Consider the following 24,534-nt stretch of genomic DNA (forward strand, 5'->3'; position numbering starts at 1 on the left):
CAGTAGTAGATTTAATGACTGTGATATCTGATATATTGTTGGGTGATATGTGCTAATGGATGCTTTCTGATTCCTCCAAATATAGTAGAATGATGATTAGTGTGTTTTTATGAAATTTGTTGATTGAGATTTTAGTTTACTATGGAGCCTAAAACCGTATGGTTTATTGACTGTAATAACTACAACAAAAAAAGACTACAACATGTGACAATAAAATGAGGGCAAATGTTAAAAACATAATAAAGAGTATATATTTTCAATTTGTGGACTGTGTGTGTGTGTGTGTAATTGAAAGTATTGTTAATTATTATCAATTAATACAGTATAATTGTATCAGTGTGTGTGTGTGTACTTGAATCTGTGATTATGCCAAGCCCAATGGTGTAAGTTGTTACTGTTTGAATTATGAGAAAAACGATCTTTCAAGACAGGCAAATGTCACTGCAAGCAGCATTTTACTGCAGGGTTAAAGCTTGCTAGCTTGAGGAATATATAATATAATATAACATACCAGTAATACAATAAAGTACAATATGGGCTTAATGATCATAATATAATTCTCATAATATAATTTAATATAACAATATATGAAGAGTTCAGATCCCCTAACTCCATTTCTGAAAACCTGCACTTCTATATTTTTTGTTGGTTTGGTTTACATTCATGTACTTGATGATACATATAAATAGTTATATTACATTAATAAAATAATAAACTATGCAATTTTGATAGCTTTGTATTAAATAAAAAATAATTGATATTATTTTCTGAAAAGGCACTTAGGGGGTTTTGCATCTGAACTCTTCATATATACTTTTTGAACTCAGTGTTTTAACTATTTAGCTGATATATTAAAAGGCACTATGAAATTCAGGTGAAAAAACGTCGCTTATTAATTAATCGAAAGTTGATCGAAAACATTATCAACTACATACCAGCAAACTTGTCACCTTTTGGTGAAAGTCACCTTTTTCCCGGCCAATTAAGTCATTCACGTGAATCATGTACAGTTTTTTTTGGGGGGTGGGGGGTGGGGAAGGGGGTCACCATAAAGAACACTAGAAGATTGGAAAAATGTTGCCTACTCTGATGAGTCTTGATATCTACTGCAACACCCAGGTGGAATGGTCAGAATTTGGCGTCAGCAACACGAAAACATGGGTGTCAACCCTGCCTTACATCAATGTTTCAGACTGGAGATATAGTAGGATAAGGATATTTTCTTGGCACTATTTGGCCCAATTAGTACCAATTTATCTTTGTTGGAATGCCACAGCCTACCTGAGTAGGCAGTGCAGGCAGTTCTGAAGGCAAAAGGGGGTCCAACCCAGCATTAGAGAGGTGTTCCTAATGAAGAGGCCGGTGAGTGTAGTTAATAGCTTGTGGTAGTTCAAAGTGCTTTGAAGAGCAAGAGAATCTGGTGAACTAAACTATTAGCCTACACCACACCGGTAAAAGATATGAGGCAATGTAAGCTCAAGTTGCCTCTCAGATGGGTCCGCTGGCGACACCGTTGCTTTGCCATGGTGCTGCGCTGCGTCGATTGAGCCCATTTTTCGTAGTTGGGGAACGCGCGCTTGGTCGATTACAATTAGTGTGGGGGGGTGGGGGGTCCGCTGGAGACTGTCACCTTTTTTTCTTTGACGAGTTTGCAGGTCTGCAACTAATGATTAATGAATTAATCGATAATTTGCATCCCTGGTGTGTATGAGTAGTGACGTGCTGTGTACCAGTGCCCTCCCAGATAGAGCTCTGCACAGTTTCCACCATACGCATCTTGGTCTCGGTCAAAGGTCGAGAACTTCATCCCACTGTGCTAAGACAATGTGTGTGTGTGTGTGTGTGTGTGTGTGTGTGTGTGTGTGTGTGTGTGTGTGTGTGTGTGTGTGTGTGTGTGTGTGTGTGTGTGTGTGTGTGTGTGTGTGTGACTGTCAAACTCAAATTCAGAGTGGGACATAGTGCTTTACTCAATATAAAAAAGATGAAATTGTGCACACATGCATATACTGTACTTCATATTCTGAAATCCAGGCAAAGTTCACAAAACATTAATTTCTATCATAGTCTGTTGTGTATGGAGAGCACCACTGATTCAATTATGATACACTATAGGCTGTTTTCCACTGCCAGTTTTCTGGTAGGCCTACAGCTCGACACAGCTCAACTCGGAAGCCACTTTTTGCTTTTAGAATAGGCGCGACACAGCTCAAGCGTGAATCAAAAAGAGGCGGCCGAGTCACGTTGTGTCGAGCTGTAGGCCTAACAGAAAATTGGCAGCGGAAAAGAGGCATACCGATATGTGGTCAAACTGAGGCCCAGGGGCCACATGCGTCCCACCGAGCCATTTCATAGCCCACCAAGCTTTTAGAAGACTAATGGTGATGGTAATGGTTACCAATGGCAGGGGTCTTATGGACTTGACCTGAATCGAACTTCATCTGAATTGATTTTGTTACAGTGCGCAGGAATGAAATAGCTAGTTTTGTTGTAATTATGGACACTGCAGTTGCCTGCCACATCTCCTTCGGTGTGTGTGTGTGTGTGTGGCCCTTGGTTCAAAATAATTGTCCCAGAATAGTGTTTCTTTAGTCCATTAGGGGGGCGTTGGGCGGCTTATAATGCAGAGGCAACACACACAACAACACAATATTATTATATTATATTTCATATTATTGTGGTATAATTATATTATATTATGAAAATCTACCGCAGTAGAAATATTAACATTTTATGTTGCATGTTGGATGAAAAAAAACATTTAACCAGGAGTGGAAGGGGGGAAAAAAGCATTTTTATTTTATTCAGACATGGCAGCTTTAAGTTGGTCTAATTTTCATAGTAATGGTTTTAAGGGAGTAGTGGTATCCTTTAAAATGACGCCAATTTACCCCAATACCATAGTGGGTTGTAGTGCCCCAAAGGTAGACCCCATTGGGGTTGGAGGTGTGACACTCTGCGTACCAGTGCCCTCCCAGATAGAGCTCGGCACAGTTTCCACCATACGCGTCTTGGTCTCGGTCAAAGGTCGAGAACTTCATCCCACTGTGCTGAGAAAGAGAGTCCCCTGAAAGATACAAATTGTGAAAATGTAAGTGTGTGTGTGTGTGTGTGTGTGTGTGTGTGTGTGTGTGTGTGTGTGTGTGTGTGTTTGTATGTGTGTGTGTGTATGTGTGTGTGTGTTTGTGTGCATATGTACGTGTGTATGTACACTACCATGGCTTACCAGCCTCCTGCATTGGTGAAGCCACCCACGGTCATCGTGTGTGTGTGTTTACCAGACTTGTACAACATTCCAAATTGAAATTCGCAGTAATGAATTGAAATTCACAGTAATGCCATAATATGAACACTAGGTGGGGGTGTTCTATGTACTCTCAATGGGTGGTGTAGATTAAATTCAAAGAAATTCAAGGCAATGACAAAATGTGAACACTAGATGGTGCTGTATATTTATCTATCTATATGTGTATATTCCCGGCACCTGTTGGGCTGCTCCCACCACCACCTAGTGTTCGTATAATGGCATTACTTGGAATTCCAAATCAGAATTTCGTGCAAGCCAGGGGGCGTATTACAGAAACTTCCTATCTTAAAAATCTTATCTTATCTGTCTAGTTACCGCGGCAACGGCACTATAGGACCAAATTTAGGAAAAGCGTATTACAGAACAGCGTTTCCTAAGTTGTTTTGCACATCCTATCTTAAGTTAAGAAAGGGGTATTACAGAAGCATCCTAACTTCGAAAAATCCAAATAATTGGTCCTAACTTTAGGACAGCCACCCAGCTGTCCTAATTCCAGTTATCCATTGATTTGTTAGCCAAAATTTAGCTGGTGTTCATCACCATTTACCCACGCTCAGCTTGCTGTTTCAGCCAGACCAGTCTATCCGGGAAAACAACGCAATTGTGAACGGATGAAATGATAATTAAATTAGGCTATATTGACTGACCCAAACGATGTGTGAAGTGAAGAGTTGATGATAAATATACCCGACTTCGATGTGTATCAACTTCCTTATTTGACAGCCGACCATGGTCAAGTCAAGCTAATTGTCATTTATTTATAGCCTATACATGCGCTGGTCATACAAAGACATTTCATGAAATTACGTCTTAACTGTTTTGCGTGCATTCGCTTGGAAAAACAAAGCATTGGGATGAAAATATGGAAAATGGGAAGCACTTTATTGGGACTGAAACCAATGCATTTGGTCAACTTGATGTTGCAGGCAGCGAGAGTGACCTAATTTCGTCCTTACAGATGTTGCTGTATTATAAATCCGTTCGGTGGAACGTCACTAATAAGTGCGTTATTTAAAAGTAATGAGCTTAAAAAGTTTAGCGAAATATTTACGTCCTCTTCCTCTCTGGTTTAGTATCACGCAGACCGCGAGATGCAGCAGCAGTCAAATCTGTGTATTCTAGCTTGCGTCGCACTACTGTTGCTAGGTAGCGGTGCGTTTGTTGTCAGGTAACAGACATAAAAAGTAGATCGTAGATGTTTAGATCGCTACTTTAGGATTCCTAACTCAAGATAAGATAGGATTTCCAAAGATAAGATAAGAATCCTAAATGAAGTTAGGATTTGTTTCTGTAATACCAAACTGGAAAAAATCTTATCTCAAGTCAAAAGTTAAGATAGGACGACTGAAGATAGGAAGTTTTCTGTAATACGCCCCCTGGTGTGTAAACTAGTAGACGGCATGACTTATCATGGTCAAGCGTACGTGTGTGCGTGCGTGCGTGCATGTGCGCCCACGTGTGTGTACTTACCAGCACCTTTGTCAGTGAAGCCGCCCACGGTCAGCTTGTACCCTTCCTCCTCCGACCCGACATAGAAGGTGGAGTAGAGCGCGTAGACAAATCCGCCCTCAAAGTCCTCCATGTCCACTCTCAGCTGATACCTCTTCCGGCTGGTCAGCTGGTACAGATTCTCTAGTCCTGTGGCGAGAGAGTTATAACTTTCTTAAATTTGTTTGTTTCGCTATGTGCTAAATCTTCCCTTCATGTGCGCTCTCAGATGATACAGATCATCTAGTCCTGTGGCGAGACAGTAAACAGGGTTAACTTAGTAATATAATTTGCTATGTTGCATGCTAAATCTGACAACAAAGTCTTGGATGTCCACTCTCAGCTGATATCTCTTCCGGCTGGTCAGCTGGTACAGCAGCCTGATCTCCAAAAATTCCGTGCTCGTGGACACGGATGTTAAGGACACGAAATCCGTGTCCAGGAGTACGGATTTTGCCAAAATTCTGTGCTCCTGGACACGGAATTGTTTTCTGTGCTCTCTTTACTATATGCATCCCATGAGAATATACGTTGCGGTTAATATTACAGCGATCTTACAGCGGTGAATCTTACCCAGCCAGTATTCCCCAGACGCATTCCCGAAGCCATCCTTGTACTCCTGCCAGGGCCTGTAGAAGTTTATTGTGCCATCCTGTCTTCTCTGAAACACCTGCACACACGTACACACACACACACACACACACACACACACACACACACACACACACACACACACACACACACACACACACACACACACATTTATTATTCCTTATATTTCTGCCAGGGCCTGCAGAAGTTCACGGTGCCATCCAGTCTTCTCTGAAATACCTGCAGATTCAGGGGAGGAGCAGAAGTGTGTGTGTGTGTGTGTGTGTGTGTGCGTGCGTGCGTGCGTGCGTGCGTGTGTGTGTGTGTTAGGTGGAAGTGAGTTTGTCATCCTGGTAACAGATCATTTATAACAGGGCTGTATCTTAACCCCTTGCGCAGAGCCTATGTTATAACCTTATTGTCACCAAAATTGTAATGGCTATGTCTTAATCTGTTACTTAGGGCTCTTGGTATTGTCATAGCCATGTTGTTATGATGTAGTTGCGTATTTTCAGCAAATAGTGAGTAGGCCCGCTGACGACCCCATCTGCACTAAGAGGCTACGGAGTTAAAAGACAATTTACAACAGGAGCTGTGTCTCAAGGGGTTAAAAGAAGGGATGCAAATTATCCATTAATTTATTAATCGTCAGTTGATTGCCTTGTCGATCGACTTGCGATTAATTGGCGTTTAATTTGGCAATTCATTCATTCTGCGTTTTTCCCCTGCAATCTCAATGTTTCTCGGAGAAAAAAACACTAAATCTACAAATTTTAGTTAAAAAAATTAGATAAAATACTACATTTAAATTAATTCTATTAAAATTCTTTGATCCAAAAATTCACGACCCTCTTCACACATTCTTCACATGCCCATTTTACCTGGGTCTCTTGTCAGTTGAATTGGCAATTCATTTGTAATTGATTAATGCAATCGTTTGCATTCTTAGTTAACAGACAACTCACCGTCCATCCCCTCCCGTCTTCCTCGTGTGAACAAAAGTCAGGCATCACGCAGTAGGCGTCCACAGAAGCATTTGTGCGATCGGGGTGAATGGCATAAACCTTGTAACGTACACACGCACGCACGCACGCACGCACGCACACACACACACACACACACACACACACACACACACACACACACACACACACACACACACACACACACACAGATGGACAGTAAGAGAGAAGAGATGGATAGATAGATAGACAGATAGAGAGAGATAGATAGAGAGAGAGACAGACAGACAGACACAGAGAGAGATATGTGCACACACACACACAGGCACAGTGTTACAGCAGTAAAGAATAGTGTCATAGTATTATGTAATACAAACACACTCTAGTTATTTTATTTACTTTTAGTTATTTCCTTACCAACAGGGTCAGTCCTAGGGCGGAATTGCATTAGCATTAGTGCTATGTTATTATGATGTCATTACATTTTTATTACAATGTTATTACCTTGTTAGTACAGAAATATCGCTATTATCTTCATTAGCTGTCTTTTATTTATTTGACCAAGCATCTGGACAAGCGCTCTAAGAAGAACTAATTGAGTTTGAGAGTGCACACGTGTACGCACGTACACGCGCACACACACACACACACACACACACACACACACACACACACACACACACACACACACACACACACGTTGCTGGGAAAGTGTTGTTCTACCCCGTTTGTTCTCTCCCCGCGTAGGAAGTAGTCTTTGCAGTCGGCTGGGTAAGTCAGTTCACACTTCACTAGCATGGGCACGATCAGGAGGAGGATGAGTGTGGCATGCTTGAGAGAGAGAGAGAGAGAGAGAGAGAGAGAGAGAGAGAGAGAGAGAGAGAGAGAGAGAGAGAGATATGAATGAGAGGGGTTGGCACGATCAGATGGAGGAGGAATTTGACATGTGACATGCTGTACTTTACAGAGAGAGAGAAAGAGAGAGAGAGAGAGAGAGAGAGAGAGAGATAGAGAGAGCGAGAGCGGTATGTGGAGATATTGAGATATGGGTGAGAGGGGGTGAAGGGAAGTGTTTTGGTGTCTACAGAATTCAGGGCTGGACTGGGCCGTAAAAAGCACCTGGTCATTTTTGTCTTAACCTGCTGCGCACTAGTACCACTCATTTCCGTACTATATCCCATTGGATTTTATCTATATGGCATTGCAGTCGTCCACTATCTATTTTGCAGATGGACCAAAGAGCCGCCCCGCTTTTAACTGTGGGACAGTCCCCAGGAAACAAACCAAAAACGATAGCATCAGCCCTTTTGGACTGCCGACCCACCGGTAAAACAGTGCCCTGTATGCCAGATTACCAGCACAGCCCTGACAGGATTATTGCATCACATGCAGCAGGAGAGGGAGGAGCTTCCTGGCATGGTTCCACCCCTAACATCTAAATACACAGAGGGGAAAAAACTCTGTATTGTGATTGGTGGGCTCGAGCTGGAGCCTGTTGTGGTGGGCAAGGCTACACCAACTTGGCTGCTAGGTGGGTTCGTCTAGTTTGCTAGGCTATATATTTATATAGGCCTACTGTATGTTGTAGCCTCTTTGTACAGATCGGCCCACCCAATGGCCAGTTAAAAAAATTAACATTTTACATTGTAACCACATGGCTACCGAGAACCGTCGCCCCATAATGTAGACCTTTCCACCAGTGGAATGTTGCCATTGGCATTGCTATTCTGGTAACAGCAAATTTGCTGTGTCTTATTGGGTTAACAAACCGATTGAGAATTGGGAAGTACAACTTTGGTGACAATAAGGTTAGGCCTATAAAATCATTCTTAAAAATGTCTTACCATCATCTTCCCAGAATCCAGTCTCCTCACAGCTGTCGCTAAGATTGCAAGACATCAAGGAAGTGAACGTGTCTGCAGAATCAAAGACATTAAACATGTGTTATCAGAGGTGCATCTTGCCACCAGGCAAGGCCTGCAGCCGCTTGGGGCCCCCAAGCCCCTAGATAGTGAATAACAGCCCACATTTTACCACAGTATTGGTGATTTCGGTTGAAATGCTCATTCTTTTGCATTTCTGCTTGGGGCCCCATCTGTCCCTAGAATCTCCTCTGTGTGTTGTAGTATGTGTGGGGAAAAGTCCCACAATGAAACAGAAACAGAAATGAAACAATGCATTGTTGGGGTATTTTTTGGACATAGAGAAAACATTACACATTGAATGTTATTTTGGGGTTTTTTTTACTTTTCTTTTGATTTTTTATTAAGAAAAAAATCATAATAATACACACAACAACAACAAACAACAACAACAACAATAATTGTAATTATAACAATTATAATAGTTGTATTATTTTCTATATTTAGTTTGAATTTCAGTCAAATATAAATAGGCTATTATAAATGTATTCTGCTCTACCATGAGCTGTGAAAAAAAAATCCCACAACCGAGCGTGTACATATCTGACACGTTAAACCATCCTACCAGTAAGCATCACATCAGACTCACCAGTGTGTGGGTCTTGCTGTCAGATGCCCTCTCCGACGACTGTCCAGCACTTACAGCGTCACTTGTATTTCACTGATGAGCCACACCTGCCAAATAATACACCTGATTTTCTCCTCCCACAGATTGCATCAGTCACCAGGTGGTGTTGATTGTTATTTTGCAGATATTTCCATCACAGGTGTGCTATGTGTACTTTTGTGATGTGATTTCACCTGCTGTTTTCTTTCCGTAAGTGCACACCACACTGACTTACAGAGAGCGCTTCTCTCAGCCCTCTACTCTGTCATTTCCTCTATCCAGTCATAAGATACCAGAGGAAACAAACATTCTCATGGCATTGAGTGCCGCTGAGTTGCACCTGGCAGTCACCAAGGTGGAGGTTTTCCTCACCCAAGTTGCCCCCAGAGACTTTTCTGAGTTTTCTGATTTTATAATGTAATAGAATAGAATAGAATAGAATAGAATAGAATAGAATAGAATAGAATAGAATACAATAGAACAGAATAGAATATAATAGAATATAACAGAAAAGATTAGAATAGAATAGATTAGATTAAAATAGAACAGAATAGACATAGAAAGAGAAATAAAATAGAAAGTATTTAGTGTCATTATAGGCTACCTGTTCATTGAGAATTAAAGCTTCACCATAAAGTGCATATCAATAAGCATAGGAAAATATGTAGGCCTACAATAAAGCTAATATGAAACTAATATAAGACTACTGACTATTATAAACTATACAAAAGACTTTTACTGAAGGCACACAGGGCTGCTGACATCTTTGACTGGGTCCGGGACAAAGTCGTCTGAAAGCCCCCTCCACCCAATACATGCAATGTAATGCATTATCCATTTCTGAACCCATTTCTGTCTTTCTGGGCCCAGGACAACTGAACTCTTTGTCCTACCGTGTCCAAGTACATACACATTGCAGGTTCTCGTGCGTGGGGACAGGGACGGGGGCAGCGTGAGAGACACAGAGGGCGTTCTGTTGTCCTTTGCACACGGTACGGTCTGACTGCATGCTCGAATTGCTAGAATCAGCATCCTGACACAGCACTATATCTGTTTTCATGTAGGCCTATTCTAACCATTTCAGATTGAGCTTGGATACATTCGGACACCGTGCTTGCAGTGTGAATGAGCCGTCAGCTTCCTTGCACACAGGCAGGCACCGATCACCAGCAGGCCTGAGAATAAAGTGAACTGAGTGACTAGCAGCACTAGCATCAGGTGATAGAGGTGGCAAATTTACAGACACCTATTTTCAATATGTAGGCAGCTAAAATCAGATGAACTGGCTAATACACCAATAATGTCCCTCAATGGCAACAGAGCACCACCCTCTCTCAGCTGTGTCCATTTCAACGCTCCCCAGGGGCTCCCTATTGCCGCCTGGAGGGCCGTATAGAGCCCCCGTTGAGAAACACAGTGTCGACACTGAGTGCTATTGAGTGCCTATGACAGCCACTAATAATGGAGATCTAGCTGACCTCTAGTTGACACCTAACGTAGCTCCGATTGAGACGATTGCAGGTGTGTGTGTGTCTCTTTTTCCTTTCTGTAAATTGAAATATACACCTGCCATGGTGGAAAGGCACTCGTCATGCCAGTAAATCAACACAACATTCTCACGGGATTGATTGCCATTGAGCTGGCACCTGAAATATGCCAAGGTGCGTACTCTACCAATGTCTCTGACTGAGGCCTGGTTGACCTCTGCTTGCCATTTGACAGACAGACCCCTTGGCTATAAGCTCGGGCTGAGATTCAGTTGAGCTCCGGTTCAGGCCTGGTTGATGGTTAGTCTTCAGCCATATTTTCAAGGATAGTTTGAACTGGTTGAAGCTTGAACTATCTCTAATATGAACAGGAATTGAGTTCCATTTTTCCACAGCACTGACAGAAAAAGCTGACTGACCAAAGGAGGTCTTCCTATAATCCCCATAACATAATTAGTAGACACTTAAACCCAGCGACTTGCAAAAGAGGACAAAGCAGTAATGGTCCAGAGGTTTAGATGATGTGAGGGCAGCTTTTAAATCAAATCAAATCAAATCAAATCACAATGTATTTGTAGAGCATAACATCCCAAATAGAAAGTTGATTCAGAGGACTTTGCATTCACACACACACACACACACACACACACACACACACACACACACACACACACACACACACACACACACACACACACACACACACACACACACACACACACACACACACACACACACACACACACACACACACACACACACACAGTGTGAATGTGAATGAATGGTGTTATTAAAATCTCAAATGGTGAGATTGCTATGCTGCCATATAATCACACACTAAACCTGTTAAACGGCTACTTATGTAGGCCTACACACCTGTGAAGAATATCAAATACACACACACACACACACACACACACACACACACACACACACACACACACACACACACACACACACACACACACACACACACACACACACACACACACACACACACACACACACACAACCACTGACTGCTAATCTGAAAGCCCCCCACTTTATACATACATGTACAATGTAATGGGGGGTATTTTTTTTAATTTTTAAGAAAAAGACTAATATTTGGGAAAAGTATATGCTGAGTGACATGAACATGATAAGTAAGTAAATAAGTGTAAATACATGTAAATAAATAAATAAATAAATAAATAAATAAACTGGGAGAATCTGTTGATTTAGTGGCACGAGGCCTACTGTTCCACCAGGGCAGGTGTGTATTTACACACACACACACACACACACACACACACACACACACACACACACACACACACACACACACACACACACACACACACACACACACACACACACACACACACACACACACACACACACACACACACACACACACACACACACACACAGACACAACAGACACAACAGACAACACAGGACAAACCTGGGTGCAATTGGTTATTAAACACATACATATAGCAACAACAGATAACACAGGATAAACATGAAGTGCAGTTGGTCAATAATTGGCCAGTTGTTCAATAACTGGTCAATAGTCTTCCTCCATTGCTGCTGAAGTTAGGCCTACAGAAAGAACAAAGGCACGGGCTAATAGTTGTGTTGATAATAATTGATAATAATTGATTAGTTACTTCTGTGGGCATTTCCGGAACAAATTTTTAAGTTAATTTAAAGCACTTCAAAGCACTGACAACTGCAAGGGTGATGCACACAATAGCCAATAAAATGTTGTTCAGTATCTGACTGAAGAGTTCAGATGCAAAAACCCCTAAGTGCCTTTTCAGAAAAAAATCTTAATTAATTCTTATTTAATACAAAGCTATCAAAAATTGCATACTTTTTACATTTTATTTATGTAATATAACTATTTATATGTATTATCAAGTACATGAATGTAAACCAAACCAACAACGGGGTTCTCTAAAAATATAGAAGTGGAGGTCCTCAGAAATGGAGTTAGGGGGTTTTGCATCTGAACTCTTCTTATATTGCCTCATGGCTGATGAAAAAATTCCCTTGCTTTCAGTTGAAATGTTAATGCATCACAATGCATTGTAGAATCAAACTGAATTGATATGAATTTTATATATTAAGGGCAGTGTCAATGCACACCACTACAGGCTAAGTGAGAACTTATCTTGAGGTCAACCATGAACTCCATTGGTACAGCAGTACACAGCTCGGTGACTGTTAGGTGCATCTCTGTACTCATGAAAATGTGTTGTTTATTTATTGCAGGGGTGGGGAACCTTTTTCATTCGTGGGGCTCACTTCAAATTCCTCCAAGGACCGTAAAAGTCCTCCAAGGGCTGTGCTATGAACACAAACCAGGATTTCCCCCAGCACTTTAGGCCTATACTGAAGGCAGCCACCTTTCTCTATGTCCCCTGAATTAAACTTAATTGTATTGCAAATGTATTTTCTAAGATTCCTTACAAAATATGTCATATTTCATGTGCATAATATTAAAATTATATCGAGGGCAAGTAAACGACCTCTAGGTTCCTCCACCCCTGATTTGGTACTTTTCCACCATGGCGGACCTGTGTGAATTCACAGAGAGAAACAAAAGTACAGGCTAAGTTAGAGGTTATCATGAGGTCAACCATGGCCTCCATTTCTACAGTTCACACCTGGGTGACAGTCAGGTGTGACCCAGTGGTACACGTGCCGTGTGAATATGCCGTGTGAATATTTGATTCCTCTTATTCCTCTTGACCGGTTTACGGGAAATGACAGAGTAGAGGGCTGAGAAAGAAGCATTCAGTTGAAATCAGCAGGTGAAATCAAATATGCACAGCACACCTGCGATGGACATTTCTGGAAAATAACAATCAACAACACCTGGTGACTGATGCAATCTGTGGGAGGAGAAAATCAGGCGTTTTTTTTGTAAGGGTGTTGCAGCACTTAAATACAAGTGACTCTGGAGGTGCTGGACAGTCGTCGGAGAGGGCGTCTGACAGCAAGACACACAGTGGTGATTATTATTATTATTATTATTATTATTATTATTATTATTATTATTATTATTATTATTATTATTATTATTATTTTTACTACAATTCAGCGGGCATCTAAAGCAAGACACAGAGTGGTGACTATTATTATTACTATTATCATTATTTTTATTATTATTGTTATTATTATTATTATTATTATTATTATTATTATTATTGCCTATTATTGTCATGGCATCTGACAACAAGACACACAGTGGTTAATATTATTTATTAAGCGGGCTTGCGGAGCAAGGACCATGCAGAGCATGGCCCTTGCAGAGCAAGGCCCGTTTATAGTAATCTCTAAGTCCTGTTTTATTATTTATTATTATCGTTCTTGTGCAGGGGGACAGCAAAAATAGAAAATGGATATCCTCCTAGGCCTTTCGAGATAGAGACACCGTTCAAACACTAAAACGACCGGCTCGGCTTGGAGATTGCGTATATTAATAGGCTTTTCCGTGTCTCTTGTCGTTTTCCCGTTTTTGGCGATTTTGTGAAAGCCTGGGTCTCCATTGAAAACTATGGTGGAACCTTCATGAACCAAAGTTCCGCCACTCTAGAGATTAGAGTGTAGGAGGCTTTTTCGGTCATAAAACATCAACACTTTCACCTAGAAGTTTAGTTGACGCGTTGTTAGCGAGCTCTATGGGATGTCTCCAAATTGTGAAAGTTTCATCTCCCAACTCCCAATACTTTTTAAATGGCAGGCTTGTAAAAAAAACAGGCCTGGCTCTATGGAGAATCCCATTCTTTCGAAAAGTGCATTTTTCAAGAGATCAGCGCATGTCCCACACAGAGGTCCATTTGTGCCTGAACCCTTTCACCTATAAACTTCATTCAAAGACTGTTAGAGAGATCACAAGCATGACTCCGATCTGTGAAAAGGACACGTGCCAACTCCTTTTAGTTTTTTTACAACGATGTTGTAAAGACAAAAAACTCATTCTCATCCTCTCCCCTGTCTAGAGCTCAATACTAACTGTCTTTCAGTCAATCACAACAGGTGCAGCCAGTGAAGGATTCCATTTCAACTGTCACTGTCTCAAGATTCCATTCTTAACGAGCAGGTGCGAGCAAGCATTCTAGAAGTCTATTGTTCAAATCTGCAATGCAATGTAATATAGTCTTGCTGGACTATGCATGACAATTAGCTGCTTGGCTTAGTGGTAATGCATGCCGCTGCATTAGAGATATGGAGGTTGAGGGTTCGAATCCCACCTGAAGCCATGTTGATTTTCTAAATTATATCATATGCAGCGTTCCTTGGCCGACTTAAAATGCCATGTATATCATTTAGTATGGATGGCAAATGTGCTGAATTACAGATATTGAGGTTGGGGGTTCGAAACCCAGTCAAAGCCATGTTGATTTTCAAAATTATATCATATGCAGTGTTCCTTGGCCAACTTAAAATGCCATGTATGTCATTTAGTATGCATGGCAAATGTGCTGGATTACAGATATGGAGGTTGGGGGTTCGAATCCCAGTCAAAGCCATGTTGATTTTCAAAATTATATCATATGCAGTGTTCCTTGGCCAACTTAAAATGCCATGTATATCATTTAGTATGAATGGCAAATGTGCTGAATTAGGGATATGGGGGTTGGAGGTTCGAACCCCAGTCGAAGCCATGTTGATTTTCAAAATGATATCATATGCAGTGTTCCTTAGCCAACTTCAAATATCATGTATTGTATGTCATTTAATATCAATGGCAAAGGGGTTGGAATACAGATATGGAGGTTGTGAGTTCTAATCCCGCTCGAAGCCATGTTGATTTTCAAAATTTTATCATATGCAGTGTTCCTTAGCCAACTTAAAATACCATGTATGTCATTTAGTATATCCCCAAAACGCAGAGCTACAACACTTTCAAGATGGCTGAATCCAAGATGGCTGAATTGTTTGGCCCATAACTTCTGACTGGGTGGATGGAGTTTTTCCAAGATTTCTTTTAGCTTTGTTTTCTCAATAGTACTTTGTTTCATCTCTGCCCCAAAAGGCAAGCCCGCTTCCAGCATTTTCTGTGAGAATGCATTTCTAGTTATTATTATTATTATTATTATTATTATTATTATACTTATTATTATTATAGCTATTAGGGCATCTGACAACAAGACGAACAGTGGTGAGTTTGATGTGATGGGTGGAGTCTAATGGGATGAGTGGCAGGTGCACAGTATACATGCAACAGGCTATTAATTCAACCTTTAAGTAGCGGTTGTCAATGAGGGCTCTAAAGCAATTCAAGCTTTGTTCGTCAACTCCTGTGTGACTCGTATGTTAACCCTGTGAAACCTGAACCATGAAAGCAATGAGAGAAAATTCTAATTTTTTGGAATTTGCTTCAATATTGGTCCCTTATAAGAAATGTAAAAAAAAAAATCAAAATTTTGTTAAGGTCACTGAGATATTTAATGCATCATATATGATGCATCAGGCTTTTAATGAATGAAAATTCCAATTTCATGACCATTGAAAAATGACTTTTAATGCATTTACAACTTTTTTTTAATTTAAAAAAGTTGTCAGACAATTTAATTTGAGGATTATCTTTAAATATTTAGTGAGATCCTGCCATTTTTTTAAGCCTATCCTTGTTTTAGCAGGACCATATTTTACATTTCCCACAGCCTGGTTAGGTATTTTTTTAAAATCTATGTAAAAACATAGCTGATCGAATGCTCAACAACCTATTTATGAGTGTAATATAGATCATTATTCATTTTTGATGTGTAATTTGAATATATGGGTCCATTACTACAATTGGACCATTTCTCCATTCACTTCAATGCATTTTTTACGAGATCATAATTTCAACATTTTGCATTACATTTTCAAAATTGCAAGTAAAACGTGTTTCTTAAGGCAATATCTTTGTCTAGAAGTAAAACAACTTGTGTGTTTTGTTAAACGATCGTCGTGGTATGCTTTGTAAGTTTCCCTATGGAGCAAATGCATTGATGGCTGACTTCCTGCCACCGCCGGATGGTGCTTATATGTCTCATCAGTTTTAGCACGATCTCTCTGCAACACGGTGTAAAAATATAAACTCTTCCTTGCTTAATTGCACAAAGCAAGTGTTCAAATTAAAGGATGTAGAGTGATATTTCGGAAATTTGTACACAAACCTTATGCAATTTGACGAAATCTCAGCGTCGGTCAGGGAAACCGCTTCTACCCCATTTTCCTGTTTTTCGCCGAGCTGTGGTCAACTTGTTGTCGACCGCTGCTCTCTTGTGGCGGTTTCTGCGTACTGCAGGACGTTTGGAAATGACACGCAGGATGTTTTTCAGATCGATTTTTTTTTGTGTCAGCGTGGAGAGGGCTTTGAATTTGATGAGACATATATGATGCATCCGGCGCGATAGGGTTAAGGTGTTGATGTGATGGGTTGCAGATAGCATAGGTGTAAAAGAGTAGCCAAATTGAGTTCGATGCGATGTGTGGCAGGGTAACGGATGTTAATGATCAGAGTTCAGCAGTGGAACACATGTAAACCTCCCTAACGAAGGGGTAGCCCTGAGCTATCGGCCTAGACCTTTGGCTCAGCAGTATCGTACCTGTTCCTTCCATGCTGAACTGGAGCAGCTTTAGAAACTGGATTTATTACATTATTCTATTTTTTTAGACTCATGCAAGATCAGGCTCCCAGCTTTTAAATGCAACTTATTGCATGTTTTTATGTGCTTCGGAGGCTGAGCTATTAAGGATTTTATAGGCTGAGGGCACTTTTTCCCAAAAAGTACAGTATATGCTGCGGTAAGCCCTGATGTAGAGTAGCCTACATGGTGTATTGTATCGTGTGATGATAATCGTCTGATGATGAATATTTATCTCATTATTCTAGGTTCACATTTGACTGGCAGACACCTGTTGACCAGTTTGGCAAACTATGATGGTAAGATCAACAGTGATAGACTTATCTCTTCAGCCTATTGGGTTAATTTACCATGGATCATTTTGACAAAAGCCCTATTCTGACAGGACTAGTTTTATGGGGGGAGGGAGTAAAGTAATATTAACTGGGAAATGTAGTCCCGTCCGAACGCGCCATGTCAGTAAAGATAGCAAAGTAGGCCTATGTTGTAAACGTCTGTGACAGTTGGTGAGTACCCAGGTAATACTAACCTTGTGCAAGTACGACTCTATGTAAAGATGTCTGATTAAGTGTATGAACCGGCCATTATATCTTTCTTATCTCTCCGGGCTTGCAAACTTGTTGTAAGCACTCAATTATGTTTGAGGTAGTAGTTCCAAACTGTTTTTAGGCTGTCAAAATCAGGCGAGAAGGTCAAATTTAGTCTTCAGATGATACGACACGCATTCAGACACATTAGAATGAATGCTGATGGGTTAAACATCAGGCAATTTTATTACAATTGTTCAACGGGACCAAATGCCTCCATGGATTTGTAATTACAGTATATGCTCAAAAATCAATAATATATTGTGGAGATGGCACGCATGTGACGACGACATAACGACATAAAAATGTGGGAAGATTTACCCCTCCCACTTTCTGTTTGTTTACTGAGATATTTTAATCCAGTCCCAATCGGCCATTTCTATCACTGACGTCCTAGGATAAAATTGCAGAACCCCGAGCCAATACATTAGACTTGCAACACAACCTAGCCCCTAGCCCTAGACAACTAGGCTAAAATCTTCACAGAATCTTTACTTTCTGCATATACACATCATGTTAAATATTATCTCTGCACCCCATTCTCTTTCTTCCACCCCTCTCTCTCTTTTGACACCTCTCCTTATTTCCACCTCTCTCTCTCTCACTACCTACTCTCTCTCCCTCTCACTCCACCTTTCCCTCTCACTCCATCTCTCTCTCACTCTCTCTCTCCATCTCTCTCTCTCTCTCTCTCTCTCCCTCTCTCTCTCTCTCTCTCTCTCTCTATCTCCTTCTCTCTCCCTCTCACTCCACCTTTCCCTCTCACTCCATCTCTCTCTCTCTCTCTCTCCCTATCGCTCACTCCCTAACCACCTCTCTCCCCCCCCCTCTCTCTTCTCTCTATATAAAGCGTGCTGCACCCCTCCTCCTGCTGGGTATGGCCATGCTGGCCCAGGGGAACCCAATCACCCAGTACATTGACTGCAAGGACTACTATGCAGATGGCCACAAGACCAGTGGGGTGAGTAGTACCACCTTCCATACGGTAACCCTCTACAGTAGGGTAACCAAGACCTTTTTTGACCCTCAGTGGGGTAACTAACAACACCTTCACCAAACACCCCCATGACCTCATCATAAGCCTCCCAATGCCCCCTTTACCTCCTCATAAGCCTCCCAATCCCCCTCATCATAAGCGTGCCTTAGTAGCCTACTAAAAAATAAAATAGTCCAATGCCCCTCAATGGCAACTGAGCAACCCAACCCCTCTCAGCTGTGTCTTTTTCAACGCCCCTGTTCCCCATCTAGGCCTCTCGAACGCACCCTGGGAGCATAGAAAGTGTGTGTATGTGTGTGTGCACTATCTATCCCATTCATTCGGATTCCACCAACACTGCATTGTAACGCTCTCTCTCTCTCTCTCTCTCTCTCTCTCTCTCTCTCTCTCTCTCTCTCTCTCTCTCTCTCTCTCTCTCTCTCTCTCTCTCTCTCTCTCTCTCTCTGTGTGTGTGTGTGTGTGTGTGTGTGTGTGTGTGTGTGTGTGTGTGTGTGTGTGTGTGTGTGTGTGTGTGTGTGTGATACATATAAGGTCTATGCCATTCATCCAGATGGCACCAATGCCACGGTGGAAGCCTACTGTGAGATGGAGGGCTGCGAGAATAGAGAGGAAGGTGGCGGATGGACTGTGAGTTGCTGCTCGTTGTTTCTTCTTTCTCTTTTCCTTAAAGTGATACTGTACCAATGTTGGAAATAAGCCCATTTTACCCTTCAACTTGTTTTAACCTTCTCATGTACTTGCAGTCGTTCTTTTAATCTTTTCTTTTCCTTCACTGCACAGACGGACAGACGGACAGACAGACAGACAGACAGACAGACAGACAGACAGACAGACAGACAGATAGATAGATAGATAGATAGATAGATAGATAGATAGATAGATAGATAGATAGATAGATAGATAGATAGATAGATAGATGGTCTATAAAGACACTAAAAGATGCAGGGTTCCTCAAAGAACAGTCTCTTGCCATTGTGTGGGAACCCATAAAGGTTCTCTGTTGAACCTAGGTTCCCGGCAGAACCCCAAAAGTGCTAGCCTGGTTCCTACCAGACCTCTGTGTGTGGGCTCTGGAGCCCCCTGGTGGCGTTCAACACAGAGGTCTGGGAGCATGTAGCAGGGTTCCATTTCTCAACTCAAAAAATAAGTGGAGCATTTATTGCTTCAATATCAATGGCAGCTCGCATTGTGGGGTCACAGGACATATTATAGACTATATTGAGGCTTTAGAGATTTAGAGAAAACATATCTAAAGGAATTCATTGATACTGAAATAATAAATTCTCTGATTATTTTTTTACTGGAGAAATGGATTCCAGCTACATGCTCCCAGATCTAGTCGTGGAGCTCACAAAGCTGGGCGGTACTACAGGTCGGGCAAGAGCCAGCCAACAAAAGTGCCTCCGCTATGGCAATCTGAGTTTCATTGAGGAACCCTTCCTTTGCCACTGTGGAAGAACCGCTAAGGGTTCTCTGATGAACCTTAAAGTTCTCCTTTTAGGGTCTTCAGGGAATCATTGGAGTTCCTCAGGGAACGTTCAGATTCCCCCACGAACCAGCTGTGGGTTCTTTTAGGAAGCTTCACTTTTTTCAAGGCCAGGGCCAGGAATAGAGTGCACATCACCAGTAGTAGTATTACAATAAGCTACTTAAGTCTTTTCACTGAATATGTCTTTTTTAATTACTATATGTATGGCCATGTCATGTCATTTTCAACTGATAGTGTTCCACTAGCAAACCCTACAGTGTCTCATCCCAACTACCTTTTTATCAGACTGCAATTTTTGACATCTAAGATATGCCCTTGGAGTCAAAATGTTGTGGCAGCATAACTTCACTGACAGTTAGGTTTAGGGAAAGGTTTAGGTGTAGGCCACATAGTCAGTATGTGGTGTAGTAGGTATACCCTTGAAGTCAAAAATTGCCATCTGGTCAAAGGTAGTCAGACATTGATGATGAACCAGCTTGAAATATGAGGCTATGACATACATAGACAGAAAAGTGTGCAACACACATGAACATGTGTGTGTGTGTGTGTGTGTGTGTGTGTGTGTGTGTGTGTGTGTGTGTGTGTGTGTGTGTGTGTGTGTGTGTGTGTGTGTGTGTGTGTGTGTGTCTGTGTCTGTGTGTGTGTGTGTGTGCGTGTGTGTGTAGGTGTTTCAGAAGCGAATCGATGGTACAGTGAACTTCTACAGGCCCTGGGAGCAGTACAAGGAAGGCTTCGGGAATCCGTCTGGGGAGTACTGGCTGGGTAAGCGCTGACTGCAACGTATTCTCATGACGCGTAACATACAACATTCATAGCTATCCATTTGCTGAATGCTTTCAACCATATACATTTATTCACCAATAGCCTACTAGTAGAGATATGTGTCATCATTAAAGGACCAAATCATTACGTGATAGATATGAGCAACAGAATTGTTTTTTTCCTGATCTCTAGGGTAACCATCCTTTCAGAAGGGATGTCCTAAATTTGAAGCTCTTAAGGTAACATTGAGGGGGAAATCCAAGATGGCTATCCAAAATGAATCAATGTTACTAAAATGTTGCATTGGACATTATTGGCAATTTCACTTCATTGCATGTAATGTATATCGGCTGCCTTTGTGCGATACAATATGTGCAATACATTCCATGAAACAATGTTTCTTGTGTCTTATTTAGATTTAAGAAGAATAGAGTCTCAAAAACCATGGCCAAAACGAGATGGCTCTACAATTGAATGTTCTTTTCTGGACTATTGTCTTTTGAACGAACAAAATATAAACCATTTGAAAAACGTGCAATGGGTCATATCTATGTAGTTCAAACTTAATTATTTTAAACTTTAGTTTTAGGTGAACACAATGAGCCCTTAAACTGGGCCACACCAATCTGCCCCAATGTGAAACAAAATGGGCAACAAAAATTACAAGACCTAAAATTGATCCTCTGTGTGAGGACACAGTATTCAACGATTGGTTTCTATTGGTCTAATTACGTTTACTACAAAGCTGGTTCAGGAGTAAACCAGGTTAAGTTAGAGGAAAATTGTCTAATCTTATAGGACCATGGTAAGAAAAATAAGATTATGTGGCTTCCACATCACTACCCAGCGTTTTCGATGCATTCATCCAAAATGGGCTGGTGGGGCTCACCAGAGCCATGGAAGTCAGAGTTGTGTCAACTGGAGTACAAGAAAACGGTTGGTTACATGATGTGGATTCAAATAATTCTAGCCAGCTTCTTTCTTTTCACAGAGCCACTACATAACAAGCAAAGATGACATAAAAATGAATTACAATGAATAACAGGTACCTTTGCTGCCTGCACTTTCTGCATTCAACACTGTCTTCCAGGAACTATTTCGGAACTATTTTGGAAGTCTGTGTGTCAAAGGCTCCATGAGCTGTCATCTTTGTGTAAAAAGGAAACACTGAGGTCAATGGGATTGGCTCAACTCTTACTTCCATCTCAGGCTTCCATTCCCCCGAAAAAGTTGTATTTCTTGGATGTAATTTCCTGCATTTTAACGTTTTGTTTCTCGTTTCAGCTCAATACGAACCCTTATGTTAAAAATACGGGATGAATCCCTATTTCAAGGGACTGTTGGCAACCCTATGCACAACTGAAATAATTTTGTAAAAAGTATCAAAATTTGGTAGTTCTATATGAGCTTAATCAAATGCCTCTCATGGTACAAATTATATGAGACAGAGAGAGAGAAAGGAAGGTTTGCATCTTTGGGTCAATGTCATGCAGGTCTCAATTTTCCTTTGTTTCTCCCAGTGGCGGAATTGCGCATTTTGGCTATTTCTTTGAAAAAGAAAAAGGAAAAAAAAGATATTTAACAAAATAAATAGATTTAAACATCCGGGCCGATTTGAACTCTCTGGCGGGCCGGATGCGGCTCGTGGATCCTATGTTTGACATCCCTGATTTAAACTTTACGTTAACATGTTTACTGTTATGTCCCGCCACAGGACTAGAGAATCTGTACCAGCTGACCAGCCGGAAGAGGTATCAGCTGAGAGTGGACATCCAGGACTTTGATGGCAGCACTGTGTACGCGCTCTACTCCACCTTCACTGTGGGTGGAGAGGACGAGGGGTACAAGCTGTCCGTCACTGGATTCAAAAACCGAGGCGCTGGTAAGACTGAAAATCCTTTTTAAAAATGTGTAAGCTTTTATTTTATAGATATTTATTTGGGAGCTTTTAGGCATTTAAAGCAGGCAGGACAATGACTACATAACATTCGTCTCTACTTCAACCATGGATAATCTGGGAAATGAACCCGGAACCCTTCAAATGCCAGTACCAACTACTTAACCAGGCCACATTTGTATTTTTTTGACGTTTGTGTTTTTTTGTCTTACAGGCGACTCCATGAGTCAATCTAATGGCATGAAGTTCAGCACCTTTGACAAGGATCAGGATGTGTGGGTTGATAGGTACGGTTATAATAAGAATTGCGCGGCTAGTTTCATCGGGGCATTCTGGTATCGTAACTGTGGGAATGCCAATCCCAATGGCGTGTATCTGTGGGGAGCCAATTCACACTCATTTGTCGGGGTCGTCTGGGGCACCTTTAGAGGTAACGGATACTCGCAGAAGACAATGACCATGCTGATCAGGCCGGTGGTTTAGGCAACTGGTGTCATGGTGAGATGAGCACGTTGCCCGCCAATATGTGCTACCAAGCCATTACAACGCACAACAGCAGGCTAGGTTGGGGCAATGTAGCGGTAAAGGTGCATTGTGTAATATTTTTAGCCATATATATCCTGAACTCAAGCTGCCCATTACAATGCCCTACCGCAGCTTAGGTTTTTGGTTGCGGCTATGTTACATTTAAGATGCACTGTGTAATATTTTTAGCAGTTTATATCCAGAACTCATGCTGCCCTTTACAACACATTACAGCAGGTTTGGTTTTAGGTTGGGCTATGCCATGTTAACAGCCCCTTGGTAGCACAGCTTGAAGCAGGCCACCTCAACGTAACACTGGAGAAAGGTGCACTGTGTAATATTTTAGTATATCCAGAATTCATGCTGCCCATTCACAAATGTTACCTTTTGCACAAATACCCCCCCCCCCCCTCCCTCCATCAAGTATCCATTATGACTGGGGAAATTGCACTTTTCATACATGAAAAGGTGGATCTTCTGGCCACCCTCCTACACAATGCACCTTTAATAGCCTCTTGGTAGCACATCTTGACGAAGCAGGCCATCTCGACGTAACACTGCATAACCAAATAAGACTTTTAGAATGAGGCGACACAATCACAGCTTTGTTTACTATAATCATTTACCCACACTCACTCACTAGGGGACATTGCCTCGCCACTGTGTATTCACACTGCGTATTGTACTCATAAGCAGAAGTAAATGATATGAACACTAGATTGAATTATATTGATCAGGCGTAAGAACATTTGTCGTTTTGAAAGCGAAATTACACCGTGATTTTAAACTATCATAAAAAAAATTGCGCCTTGTAAAATTATTAGCTAAAACGTGTGAATTAAGAGCACTGGAACATAACGATCAAGTAAGTTCCAGTCAATGGTTTGTTCATGCTTAAAGGCCCAGTGTGTCATTTTTTAGTAGTTTAGTTCCAGAATTTATGACCAGAGGTGAATGGAGTAGACGTAAAAGTAGGCTACTCTTACTAATGTAATTACAACATGTACAGGGGAATACACTTTAATTAGGTAAGATGAATAGTATTGTATTCCACTGTACATGAGGTAAGATAGTACATTGCAAGACTACTTTTACTTTATACACCTCTGCAGATGACTATTCTAAATTGTGATATATGTCATTAATATTTACTACCACTATCAATTTCTAAGTATTCATTAGGAGTTGGAAATGTACACTTATCATGCATAAATAAGTGGATGTCCACAATTTTCAATTATAGACATCCTTGGCACCAAAAACATTGGTTGTTAGACCAACAAA

At 41.2% G+C, this 24,534-nt stretch overlaps 2 protein-coding genes across 3 annotated transcripts; one reads left to right on the forward strand and one right to left on the reverse strand.

The window, feature by feature from the left end:
• Positions 1 to 2,816: 2,816 nt before the first annotated feature.
• LOC134452984 (microfibril-associated glycoprotein 4-like) lies at positions 2,817 to 6,786 on the reverse strand. The gene is made up of 5 exons (XM_063203716.1): positions 6,763 to 6,786; positions 6,349 to 6,447; positions 5,366 to 5,462; positions 4,775 to 4,942; positions 2,817 to 3,064 (listed from the first exon to the last, which is right to left on the reverse strand). Exons 2-5 carry the CDS (start codon positions 6,391 to 6,393, stop codon positions 2,817 to 2,819), a joined length of 558 nt encoding a protein of 185 aa, XP_063059786.1. The 5' UTR covers positions 6,394 to 6,447; positions 6,763 to 6,786.
• Positions 6,787 to 13,338: 6,552 nt separating this feature from the next.
• On the forward strand, positions 13,339 to 23,248 carry LOC134452950 (microfibril-associated glycoprotein 4-like). 2 transcript variants are annotated; one of them, XM_063203643.1, is made up of 7 exons: positions 13,339 to 13,365; positions 17,242 to 17,292; positions 18,431 to 18,541; positions 19,109 to 19,204; positions 20,732 to 20,828; positions 22,543 to 22,710; positions 22,940 to 23,248. In XM_063203643.1, exons 2-7 carry the CDS (start codon positions 17,287 to 17,289, stop codon positions 23,206 to 23,208), a joined length of 747 nt encoding a protein of 248 aa, XP_063059713.1. In that variant the 5' UTR covers positions 13,339 to 13,365; positions 17,242 to 17,286; the 3' UTR covers positions 23,209 to 23,248. The 2 variants fall into 2 exon arrangements, with proteins under 2 accessions (XP_063059713.1, XP_063059722.1); XM_063203652.1 differs by lacking the exon at positions 13,339 to 13,365 and having other exon boundaries at positions 17,226 to 17,292.
• The last annotated feature ends 1,286 nt before the right edge of the window (positions 23,249 to 24,534 follow it).

The sequence above is a fragment of the Engraulis encrasicolus genome, chromosome 1, assembly GCF_034702125.1.
Source record: "Engraulis encrasicolus isolate BLACKSEA-1 chromosome 1, IST_EnEncr_1.0, whole genome shotgun sequence".
NCBI lineage: Eukaryota > Metazoa > Chordata > Actinopteri > Clupeiformes > Engraulidae > Engraulis > Engraulis encrasicolus.